Consider the following 13,013-nt stretch of genomic DNA (forward strand, 5'->3'; position numbering starts at 1 on the left):
AAATGCAGAGTAGTTTACAGTACGTGTTATGGTTGTGACTAGTATACCAGTCGCTAGGTGCAGGACTCACTCCTCTGGTTCGGGCGCCACCTCTAGGGTGCCGTCTGCTCGTCGGTATCTCACCATGCGCTTCCCGTTGCCAGTGATAAAGTGACTCATAGGACCGTCAAATTCCTTCCCACTACAGGAAAAGTGACATATATCATCAGGCCTCAGGGGCGTAATCAGGGGCGTCTGTAGCTCAGTTGGTAGAGCGGGTCGTTCAATGATCGTAGGGTCAGTGGGTCGAATCCCACCTTCGACTTTCCACATGTCGAAGTGTCCTTGAGCAAGACACCTAACCCCAAAATTGCTCCCAATGAGCAGGTTATGAGCAAGGCAGCTACCGCCATTGGTGTGTGAATATGTGTGTGAATGGGTGAATGAGAGGCCATTGTAAAGCGCTTTGAGTGCCGCTAAGGTGGAAAAGCGCTATATAAGTGCAGTCCATTTACCATAGACGCTGTCACATGCTGGGATCTCTTGGACAGTTCAGTCCCCTCTCATCTACAGTCTGTCCACATGGTTACTATGCAAAGCTCCCTCATCCTCCCCACACCAATATGAATCAGTAATCCAGAAAAATGAATATATTCATCATGTGCCTTCATTAGCATTTGGTAGGTTAAGTAGGCTGTGCTGTGGCCGTACTGTAGATGATAATGTCATCCATGTCGATTCTTAGATTCGAGAGCATGGGGATGATAAATATTATTTTAAGTGTTACTATTTTTTTCTGGCGGTGGCATTTGAACTTTTAACACTGTCCTACTTGGAGATTTGCCCATAATGCCCATTGGGCAAGGGCCAGTGCTGGCAAGAGAACTTGGAACAGCTGTTCAGCACGTAGCTCGCTGAGAACCAGTTGAACCAGCCAGTTAGACAAGTTGTATAACATCAGCTGATACTTGGGGCCTCCCTGCTAGCTGGTACAGTAGGTAGCAGGTAAACATACATTAGCTCAACAGACACAAATAATGCTTGGCTGGCCAAGTCATTCCTTTTTACCTTGAGACATTCTCATGCATACATTTGCAAACTGCTTTAAAAGAACAATTCATATGGACTAAGCCAGCATGCTTGTATGCAGATGTATCTATTGTGCTACCTTCTGAACTGAGCCTAAGAACTGGTCATAACATGATGCAGAAAAAAAACATACATTCATAAATGCACAGTCATTGGCAATGCTTCAAGTGCAAGTGCAAATTCATGTGAAATGTGAAACTAATTGAAATGCGTTGGGTGAATTTTCATGTCAAGTGGTACATACAAATCAGGTGGATTGGCGGGAGGATTGTGTCCACTATGTTGAAGGGGCGTGGGCGGATTGGCGGGAGGGTTCTGTCCACTGGGTTGACGGGGCACGGGTGGATTGGGTCGCCTCGCAGGTGGATGCGGACGGTTCTGTGGCGCAGGGGTTTTGTTGGCGTCGACTGTTGAAGCCGCGCCGTGGGCCTCGCTGAGGCTGCGTTCGATAGCCAGCTGCATCAGCTCGTCGTCCGACAGGCTGTTATAGAGACTGTAGTCATCGAAGCCCAGGGTGGGACCAGTCGAGCTCGGCAGCGCCAAACTGCTCGCCATGTTGGATCTGGAGCAAGGAGGATAAGAGAGTAGCATGGATGTCAGGAATCGTATTGCCACTCTGACGATTGTGGATGACGAAATGGTGACACGGCTCTTGGAGGTGTGCCCGGATATAGCCCGGGTGACCCCTCACCAAGGCTCGGGGTGGTAAAAGGATAGCCCCTGGCCCCGAGCCTGGGGGAGAGTGGATATACATCCAACCCATAGAAGATATGCCACTCTAAAGACCTAAAGACTAGCATTATCAGGACATGTAGACGTTTTCTCTGATTCAGTATAAATGAGACCTTTCATCTCCCAGGGGAGAGTATTGCTTTGTGGCTAACCGGTCAGCACTCAATACATACTATAGAGCAGAAGTGTTGAAAGTCTCACATTTTATGTAGTGTTTCATATTCATTCATCATTACTCATTTTTGAAATTATTATGTTAGCCTCATGACACCATCCTGATCTCGCGAGCGCTCTTTCATTTTGTTTCTGCAGATCAGTCTGGACTCCCCCCTATCTCGAAAGATTATTCTCTGCTTAAGTTTTGACCGGGCCAATCAGGGACTGTGTTCTGGCTGCTGTTCTGTCCCCCAATAGAACCTGAGTGGTTCCCATGGAAAAACAGTCTCCCGAAGCAACAAGCAAAAACATTAACATTAGTAGAATAAACATAGCCATAAAAGTGCAGTATTGCAGAAACTGACTCAATAATAACAAGAACAAGACTATGTAGTTTCTCAGAGGAAAATATGCTTTCACAAGGCTACTATTATGTCGGACAGGTGTTTTTGACCCAAATTGTTTATGCAATTCCTCTCTTGGCCACAAGGGACAGAGAAATCACAGACGCCACACCACTGAGTGTAAGTGTAAGTACTGATATAGGCTTAAGTATAAGAATAAGAATAATGGAATAACAATGTAGGCTATAAATGTTCCACAATTTCCAAAAAGTGTTTTTACCAGGCAAAGATTTATCAGACTTTAGTAGTCGTCTAGAACAGCGTTTCTCAACTGGTGGGTCGCGACCCAAAGGTGGGTCGCGGAGCCATTTTGATTGGGTCGCGGCCTCGTGGGCGGTTTCCCCTTTCTTTTCTTTTTTTTTAAGGGATTTTAAAATATATATATTTATAGAGAAAATGTTGGGTTTTTATTTTGCAGGACACACAATTAAATTAAATTAAATAATTTCAATAATTTATTTACGAGACATGACAGGAAGTGGGCTAACCTTAGCGTGTGCCAATGTTGTGTTATGTGTCACAGACTTTTTCTATTTTTGTGGAATAAATTTGAGTGCTGTGGAATAAATTTGGGTCGCGACTTCAAGGAAAAATGTGGGTCCTGAGGCTCCACCAGTTGAGAACCGCTGCTCTAGAAAGTGCCCTAGAATTCTTCTTGGGGCTCCGTTTACAGGTTGCATATCGCTTATGCCACACATGTCATGAGACGTCGGGTAATGTGTCTGACCTGATTACTAAAGTGCACCGGTTCAAGTCCTGTCACTCATAACTCACCCAGCACAGAATATCATTATAACTTCTGCTAGCCCAAAGCCCATGGAACTACAGAGACAGTAACGGCTGTAGTTGTCTCTAATGTACTCACTTTTTTTTTTGATGTTTCTCAGAGTGGTACAGTAGCCTACAGCAGATTGTAACTGCAAAATAAACAAAGCCTTGGTCAATTCAAAACACCATTCTGCAAAAAAAGTGGCATATCTTGCAAGTAGAGCCTTGTGCCAATGGTTTGAAAGCAACAATTAGGGATAATGACATTGTGTGATTGGATCAATTTATTAGGTAATGCATTGTCCTTATATTACTTCTCAAATTAGTAATAATTTTTGTAATAGATGCATATGGAGTTCATTTCTAATGTCTGAAAATACTCCTATAGCCTACACATGCTTGAAGATCTCTTAATGAAAAGTACATACTGCATGCATATTAAGCTACAATATTGCAGAAATGTTTTCAATAAAGTGCAAAGCTAAAAAACCCATTAAAAAGAAAAACATACCGTTTTATATCTGTTATCCACAGACACGACTTGGCTTCCCAGCGTTAATCTGCCCTTATGTGACTCGCTCGGTCAGAGGCTCGCGTTCCTGAGACTCACATCTTGCTCAACTGTTTATGTTTATTTCTGGAGGCGTCACATGATACAAGCAGGGCAGTGGTCCAACTTATTTTCCAACCCCCCCCTTCTCTACTAGCTTACTTTGGGTCGCTCCTGAGGGGGAGATGTCCTACTTCTGTGGAGTGGAGTTGACCGTCAGAGTAGGTCACCAAAGCACATTGGAAATGGTAAAGGATATATACAATTATTGTATATTATTGCGGAGATACACCTGATGTTAGTGTGCGGTGTATTCCTCATTATCAATCAGTATTCATAATTTATATGTTATTTTTTATAAAAATATTTGTGTTGCACAACACTGTCTTTTTGAATGTTTTCTATAGGCTTCATGTCAAGTGATCTTGTGTCGAGTTACAATACAATCACCATGGCACAGCCATACTGTGAATGCCTGCTCTGTATTTTTAGACAAACAAATGCTTGGAAAAGGGCTCGGGTTTAACTGACAAGGTTACCTTCTTCTTTTGTGCTGACAGGATGTGTACATGTGTTCATTACCTTCTGAACGTGTTGCACTATTGTCTATTTGAAAGAGGGAAAGGTCACTTATACCTCTTTGGCTGTATTCCAGAATACTTTACCTACAGTACTTGAGTTACAGCGAGTCTTTTAATATCTTTTTGAGGGAACACAGCTTATAATTTCAACTTAAGCCACCTACAGTAGCCACTCTAAAGAATTTGCTCAATGCCTAGTGTATGATGTATTGTTCTAATTATAAAAAAATCCATACAGTACTGGAACTCAATTTGATTCCTTCTGCGCAGGTTTGGTTGCACACATGTCATGATGTGAACATTCATTGTTATTTAAGAGGAGCAGCGTTTTTGCAGTTCACCACAGACAAACCCACATGTAAGGTAAACACAGGTTTAAAGTAACACAATGACAAACTCTCCAAAACTAAGCAGAGACCACCTCGTCTGTTTGTTGAAAGATGGCATTTCAGTATAAGAGAACAGTCCAGAGAGCTGGCGAGTCCCACCCTATCTACATGCAATACTGGTTTTCCTGACAAGACCACCGCCTTTCTGAAAAGCTCAGACATTTTCAACTTGAAGAGCTCGGAGGGGCTGCTCAAAAAAGACACTGATGAGTGATGAGGCGGTACGGATTTTTGCATTACGGTACGGTACGGTATCTAGTTACACGGTACGGTTTACGGTATTTCACGGTAGACGGCATTTCACCTCCCCAACAGACATAAAAAAACCAAGTATTTTACTTTGAAGGAAAACAGCTTTATTGAACATTAGTGTGTCAGTTTATTAATAGCAAGCTTATATTAAATTACAAAATTAACTGTTGCAAGCAGCTTGAAATGTGAAGTTTCAGCAGCGCATTATTGTGTAATACCGTAAACGTAATACCGTAAACACAGGGAATATCACGGTTCTAATACCGTGGACATTTTATACCGCGGTTCACGGTTTTACGGTATACCGTCTCATCCCTACTCCTCACTGGAAACAGCTGAAAAAAGGCACTGGCGCTCAGAAAAAGGCCCTATGTGGACACCGGTCCTCAGGATGGTGAAAGATACAGTATCTCAAAGGCTATCATATCATAATAATACATCCAAGACCAAGCCAGCCATTCTCAGATCCCAGTGTGATAAGATAGTTTGTGGCTTTTGTCTTTTAAACGGTCCATATTATTGTTCATGCAAATGTTAACATAATATAGCCTGTGGACTAATTCTTGATTTCAGATTTATAGTCACCAAGAATCAGTTATATTGAAAGAAGAAGCATACTTTAGCAAGATTAAAGTCAATAAATCATACAAAGAAAATACATATTATCGCGCACACTTTACTATTCTTAAATCTACACCTCATATTCTTGTAACAGCAGTGTATTTTGGAGAAACACGCAGGAATTAACAGCAGTAAGGAGAGCCTATGTTCCTCTTGTCTGAAGAGCCTATTAGGAATGTCACTGTGAGTAGGGCTTGGTCATGGGGTCATGGGGTCATGGGGTCAACCAGTCTGAATCAGTCTGAGGTGAACACGCCACACTTTACATTCAATTTAAAATACAGTATGAACACAAATACCAAATGTTTAAAGCAAACCTCTCATAACGACTACAAATGTGCAAAGAACATTCTGTGCTTTAGAGCACGTGAGCAGCTGTTCAAAATGTCGAGTGTCTCCCCAGATACTCTGGGGTTTCTACGCATTCACTATTGAGAGCATCCTGACATCATCACCGCCTGGTATGGGAGCAGCAAGACCGGAAGGTTCTGCAGAGAGTGGTACGGTTATCACGAGGGTGACTCGTGGCGGTGCAGAACCAGGGCCAGAGCAGAACCCGGGCCAGGAGAACCCTGGAGGATCCCAGTGACCCAGACGACAGCCTGTTCTCTCTGCTCAGGTCAGGGAGGAGGAACCGAATAAATTCACAGGGTCTCATGCAGTCTCAGGTTACCAAAATTATTTTTGGGGTCTTGCTAAGGACAAGTCTTGCTAAGGCCAACTAATAGCAAGTAATATTGAACTAGAAATTAAGCTTTAGCATACTGTAATGTAATGAAGAATCTAGTAGTCCAGTGATTTTTGTACATCATAGCTCAGAAACTTGATGAGATTTCCTGGGAGGGGCAAGATGTTGATGTGCTTCAGTCTTTGAACTTCCAGTGACTGTCGAATCTTCAGCCTGCACAACTGCATCAATGGACGTGGTGGCACTGAAAGTACACACACACACACACACACACACACACACACACACACACACATGGGACTCAAATGAAGGCAGAATAGAATAGCATTTGCCAAGTTAATTCTCTAGGATTGGTGCTCCAACCAGTCACCTGTAAATATATAATCACATTAACAGGATTTCATATTAACTTACTTGCTTTTTCCTTAATGTCTTCCCAGTCACCATAGCTATCAATATGCTGGAGCAATCGGGAGCACAATTTCACATGGCCAACATAGTCCAGCAGCACCGATATGATCAGTCCTGCCCAGGGGTGTATCAATGGCTCAGATATGGCATCACAGAACTGAGAATCGGGTTGAAATCACACACACCAAAAAAAGAAGTTTTATAGCACTTTGTGATTTCTCGGAATGTAAAGTGCACTATAAATAAACATTGTTATTATTTATTATTATTATTATTATTATTATTATTATTATTTGTTCACCAACCAGCACTATACAGTATAAGGAAGGGAACTATCGGTATGTCATATCCCGCGCAACCTACCTGGAGCCGACGATCGGTAGGTGTGTCAGTGTCGTGGCGCATATCACGATCATACGGGCTTTGTGTTCTCTCAACCGGTGGGTGTGGCTTGCTTCCGTACCTGCAGTTGAAACAGGACAGCGCGTGGCAGCCTTTGCTCATCAGATACCTCAACATGTTCTGGTTCTGGAACTTCAGACAGAGCAGTACTGCGGCCGCGAAGGTGGTCGGTTGAGTGGGGATGGAGGCGTTGACGTCGGCGCCGTGCTCCACCAGCAGGGTGACCATTTCGAAGGAACCCCGCCTGACGGCGAGGAGAAGCGGGTTGAACTTGTCAAGGTTGGGGTTAGCGCCCGCCGCGAGAAGCATGGCGACTGCTTCCGTGTTGCCGTTGTAGACGGAAAAGTACAACGCCGTTTTACGCCGGTCTTTGTACATGGTGGAGCGGTCCGTTGACAACTCGCAGTTCACGTCGTAGTCTGCTCTGATCAGCATCTCCAGAATGTCGTCCCTGTTGTTTTCAGCTGCATAGTGTAGGGGACTAATGCTGCATTTCTGAACTTTGAACTTGTCAGTGACAGGGATCAGCATGGCCACAATACTAAAAAGAAGAAAAAAAACAGAGTTATTTGAGGGGAATCTCTAAATCAGTGTTTTAACATTTTATCTAAAGAGTGGACGAAGACCAGGATTGACGTGCAAAGAATGGCTGTCCATATGAGTAGCCTTCTCCTCAATATATCGTGCCACAAATAATCGCGATACAGAAACGTCACAATACGTATCGTCAAGCTGAAAACAATATCGTGATATGTTTATTGTATACTGTATCAGTGAACGCTGGCTACACAACACTGGTAAAAAAACACGTATTTTGTCTTGGCTTATCCGTGATATGACAACAGTTAAGCTCTAAATTCAGAAAGTGTAGTGGAGTAGAAATGTGGAGAAATGCACTACTGGTGTGAACAGCAGCACTACTGCAACGTTTCACACCTGCCCTTAGTGTATCGTATCGTATTGTTATCGTCAACCCAATATCGTGTATCGTGAGATTAGTGTATAGTTACACCCCTAATAAATACATATTGAAATAAACCTACTTGAACGTGAAACTAGTGCTCACCGTGGATGTTCTCCCTGGACAGCGACATGAATCGGCAAAACGCCAGACCTGGTCTCTCGATTAGCATCGGCTTTGAGAGACAGGAGCATCGCCACAGAGCCCTCGCGACCATTCTTACAAGCTTCATAAAGTGGTGTTGACCCATCCTTTGCCTGGCAGTTCACATCAGCACCTAATATGCACAGTCACATAGGGAGACAGATATACAAACATGTTTTTAAATGTCAAAAAGGACATCAAAGATGCATGGTAGCACTCACCAATAAAAGATACATGGACAGATCCTCTATTTCACCGGTTTTATTTTTGTTGTCAATGGAACATGCTAACGTTTCGGCCAGAGGCCTTCCTCAGAGCATGAATCAGCAATTCAGCATCAAACAGCATGTTCCATTGACGGCAAAAATAAAACCGGTGAAATAGAGGATCTGTCCATATCCATGTATCTTTTATTGGTGAGTGCTACCATGCATCTTTGATGTCCTTTTTGACAATTTTGGTTTAGCACCACAATAAAGTCTGTTTTTTGAGGAAGGCGCATCCATTTCTATTGCAACAATGTTTTTAAATGTATTTGTGGTTAACGCCCTGATTTGCAACTGGGGGCAGCACCACACAGTCCCAGCTAGTCTCAATAGGCTACATGTAGCTCTGAGTTACTGTAGGCATTTTATATAGGCCTACTGTAACATGTGTAAGTTGCTAACCACAACTTTACTTTGATATAATTCTAACCACTAGTGCTGCTTTTGATGTTCTTTGATCTCAAGCCTCTTACCTGGTTAAATAAAGGTTAAATAAAAATAAATAATGCTCACAAGCCAAAAAGGGTCCACAAAAAACGGAATATGTATGTATTTATCTGTTTTTGAAACATCAAAGTAAAGATCACTGACTAACAAAGACATTCAAACTGTGAATTATGTTTGAAAAAACTTTTTTTTTTTTTTTTTTCTCGGAGCAAAATATTAGAAAATATTAATTTTAGCTCGTCTATGCTCTGTGTAACATCTTTAACTGACATGAAGTAATACTCACCTCTTTGATTCATAAATGCTAACAGCTCTGCTCTGCCATTCTGGGCTGCTGTAAAGAAAGGTTTGATCCCGTGGATATTGGATGCATTCACGTCAGCCCCAGCCATCAATAACATCTCACAAAGCTTCTGCTGGTCGGCCCTCACTGCCTCATGAAGAGGTGTAAAACCCTGATTGCACCTCTTGTTCACCGAGGCCCCAGCCTTCAGGAGAAGCTCCATAATCTCCTCACATTGGCTCTCGCAAGCTGAAATCAGAGCATGGAAATGCATTCATTTGCTTATGACTGGATTAGTATTAATAAGTACCAAACAGACAAAATCACAGGGGAGCAAACAAGAGACACTGAAAATGACTGAGGAGTAGAAATATATTTTGGGGGGACTGGTCCCTAGATATTTGTGTATTTTTCTTCTTAGAAGCCGAAGCCATCATGACCTGCGCTCACAGGGCGCCCTGCAGCTGACTGGTCTGAGTGTTAACACTGTTAAGGGGGAACTGCTTTTAAATATGCTGCCCCTTCTGACTGGAACTTCCTCCAAAAGGACTTAAAACTCCCCGAACTGATCTCACACGACGCCTTTAAGGAAATCCTAAAGGATCTGGAGCTTGAAAGTAGTGGGAAGTGTCTCTGTCCCTAAACTCCTACTGTATACTGCCTATGCACTCCTGAAACTTTCTATTCATCTTTTATCGTTGTTCTGCATGTATGAAACCTGGATGGTTGTGTGTTTTTATTGTGTGCTGCCCTCTTGGCCAGGTCACTCCTTGTCCTGTTCGGTAAACAAACTCACATTCAAAACCAATAAAAAATAATAATAAATAAAAACCTTTCAATAGGGGGGTTTCTCCGTGCTTATTGGGGATGTTCGGATCAGCGCCTCCAGCCAGAAGGCGTTTCACACAGGCCACATGGGACAAGGCAGCGGCCAGGTAAAGAGCGGTCTTCCCCTTCAAATTGCGCTTGTTAAGCATGTCTGGATGGGCTGTGGACACCACAAGAGACACGTTTAATCCTGAGCATGCTAGAAACAGACTTCACAACGTTGACACAGCGGTTCAAGTGATTGTTAATCAGTAGAAAAATGCGATGATGAGTATACAACCCATATCAACAGGCATGCGTTCATATTTTCATTCATATCTCTCTTCATTCATCTCTCTTCATTCATATCTGTCTTCGTTCATATCTCTCCGTTCACCATCACCTCTTATCAGGATCCTGAGGCACTCCTCTTGGCCGTAACATGCGGCTTTGTGAAGAGCGATGGATCCGTCAGTGTGGGGCTCAATGAGGATTCTGGGATTGCAAGTCGCTAGGCGTTCTAGAACACTCGTATCTCCATTGGTGATTAGTAATGTCAAAGCACTGACGTCTCTAATGCACAGACAAAGATGAAGAGAAAGATGAGAATGCAGGTGTTTAGTAGTTCCCAGAGTGTGTAAAATGGTGGTGTTGTACAGGTCAAGGTTGCAGGTGAAATTAAATTGATTGTACTCAAATGTTATAAATGTTCAAGAAACGAATAACTCATTGACTGTTTTGATTACTGTTGTCTCATTATGTCTTAATGGAAATAGTAGGGGTCATAGGGGACACTGTGGTACTGTACACCTGTGTCAGATTTGTATTGCTACGTTAACCACCCCCTCCTGAGTGCTATGTTGAGGCATGTTTAGAAATTCTGTCCAGTCATGTTCATAAAAAATATTCTGCAACATTTCCTTTCTGTCAAATTAGCCGATTGACATGCTTACAGAGGAGCTTCTGATGAACTGGGCTGAGCAGATGAGGGCTTTACAGGCGCCGTGTCTGACAGTTGGTTTGCTAGAGCAGGATTGGACGTCTCAAAGTAGCTCTGGGGAACCTCAGTGGAACGTGGCAGACAGGGACTTGCGTTCCTCTGGACGGTTCTGGGTGCTGCTTCAGTGGGGTCTGGAGAGTTATGGTCATTGGAGAGGCTGCGTTCAATAGCCAGCCGGATCAATTCATCATCGGACAGACCACTATAGAGACTGTAGTCTTCAAAGTCTGCAGGAGGACCTGCTGGGCCAAGTATGGCCATGGTTGCCATGATTGGATCTAGATGTGATGGATTACGAAGAAATGAAACGGTCAGCTTTTTGCATCAACGCACATCAATCTATAGTTGCAGTAGTATCATGTGCAAAAAACACGAGAAAAGCAAGAACTGGGCATTGCCTAATGACTTTAACCTGAGTTCGCCAGCATTACAGTTTGAACAAAACAAGCCATAAATTGACATGTGAAGCTTTAACTTGTCTGTGTCACCTCACTATCAGTACATAGATTCTCAGAAGAGTCTTTATTACAGTCAGAAACATCTGCATCCTTCTACCCCAAATTAAAGGGAAAAACAAGCTTCTTTTTTTTTTTTTTTTTTTTTTAAATCATGGAGTGCCCCTTTAAGGATTATAGAATCAAGCTTTTTAGCCATAGCATAGCATTCCAGAACACATGTGTTTTCCTTTGGGGCAAAATCCACTTTTCAACCAACCATGATACTAAGAATATTATCACTGCTTTGTTATAGTTTTATTTTTCTTGATTGGGGTACAGTTGTGTTGTCTGATCAGTGCAAAAACACTTTACTCATGATATTCAGACGTGGAATTGCAATAGTGATGATTGCTCTGCATCAGTACAACTCTAACATTACTACCTATAAATACAGTGACAAGATTATATACCAAATACTGTATGTACACATCATTAATCAAATCCATGCAATATCTTGGCATTTCCATGACATCTATCTAATATTAACACTGTACCTTATCATTCAATCATAGTACTTACTTATTTACTACACAGTGTTGTAACTTGCTGTTTTGGAAAATGTATGAACAGTTGTTTTTTTTACTGTATGTTTTTGTTAGCTATAGCAGTTCATTTATTAGCCTCATTATTATATTGATGTTAGTAGGTAGTGCAGTAAAGTAAGTAAGTTGAAAAATATTTCCAGAGAACCGACCGAATCTTAATGTCTTACACTTTCTGCAATATGATATGATGTAGGTATCAAACAGGTAACTTGATGACACGGAATGAAAACATGCAATATATTCTTACTGTTGTCTCAGCCAGAGCAGACTTGGTATTAACAGACTACGGTCCTTGTCAAAGTTGTGAAGTAATAAGGGATTTAAAAAGGTCCTTGACTCTCAGGTCTTTCCATTGAATGAGGCAAAGCAGCAATATACCGCTTAATAACGTACAGTATGTGATATACGTTACAGTACCATGGAGTCTGATTTCACCTGATGTAACTTGTTTTGCTTGAGCCTGTCTTGGAATAGGAATGCCCTACTTCAGACTTGGCTCAGAAGATGCTGATACCTTATTCTAGTTATATATTCCAAGAGGTCTGATTTCACCTTACGTAGGCTATTTATATCATATTCCAAGGGGATGTTATTTGTATTCCAAGGGCTCTAAGTCCATGTTGCAGGATGGTACAGTATATTCCAAGAGTGTGATTTCATCAGACTTGTTTTGATCATGTCAGTCTTGGAATAGAAGTGCCCCACTTTAGACTTGGCACAGAAGATGCTGACAATTTATGTGTTGTTTACTGTTAGATAGTAAGACATTTATAAGAAATGTGTTAAGAGTTCATAAACTACTAAAGCATGTTAATAAAAGTCTTATTACTTTCATATACATACTTATTTTACCATTACTTATGCAGTTTATTATGCATGTTATGCATTTTGCAGGTACCGCATCTAAAGTGAGAACAGTGCCTGAGTAAGGTTAACATATTTTGTGTGAATGATAAATCACTTGCAAGTACACAATGTCTTCTACAGTATGTAGTGCTGTGTACTGTATTTAACCCTCTCCTGATGTAAAAGTCAGAAGAC

At 42.0% G+C, this 13,013-nt stretch overlaps 1 protein-coding gene across 1 annotated transcript; it reads right to left on the bottom strand.

Moving 5' to 3' along the window:
- Positions 1-6,304: 6,304 nt before the first annotated feature.
- On the bottom strand, positions 6,305-11,191 carry LOC311310616 (ankyrin repeat and SOCS box protein 2-like; the record flags this gene model as incomplete). The annotated part of the gene is made up of 8 exons (XM_084440126.1): positions 6,305-6,453; positions 6,624-6,777; positions 6,984-7,563; positions 8,089-8,260; positions 9,247-9,372; positions 10,031-10,111; positions 10,334-10,425; positions 10,944-11,191. 8 exons carry the CDS (start codon positions 11,189-11,191, stop codon positions 6,305-6,307), a joined length of 1,602 nt encoding a protein of 533 aa, XP_084296252.1.
- Between the last annotated feature and the right edge of the window lie 1,822 nt (positions 11,192-13,013).

This window comes from Borostomias antarcticus, assembly GCF_949987555.1.
Source record: "Borostomias antarcticus genome assembly, chromosome: 6".
NCBI lineage: Eukaryota > Metazoa > Chordata > Actinopteri > Stomiiformes > Stomiidae > Borostomias > Borostomias antarcticus.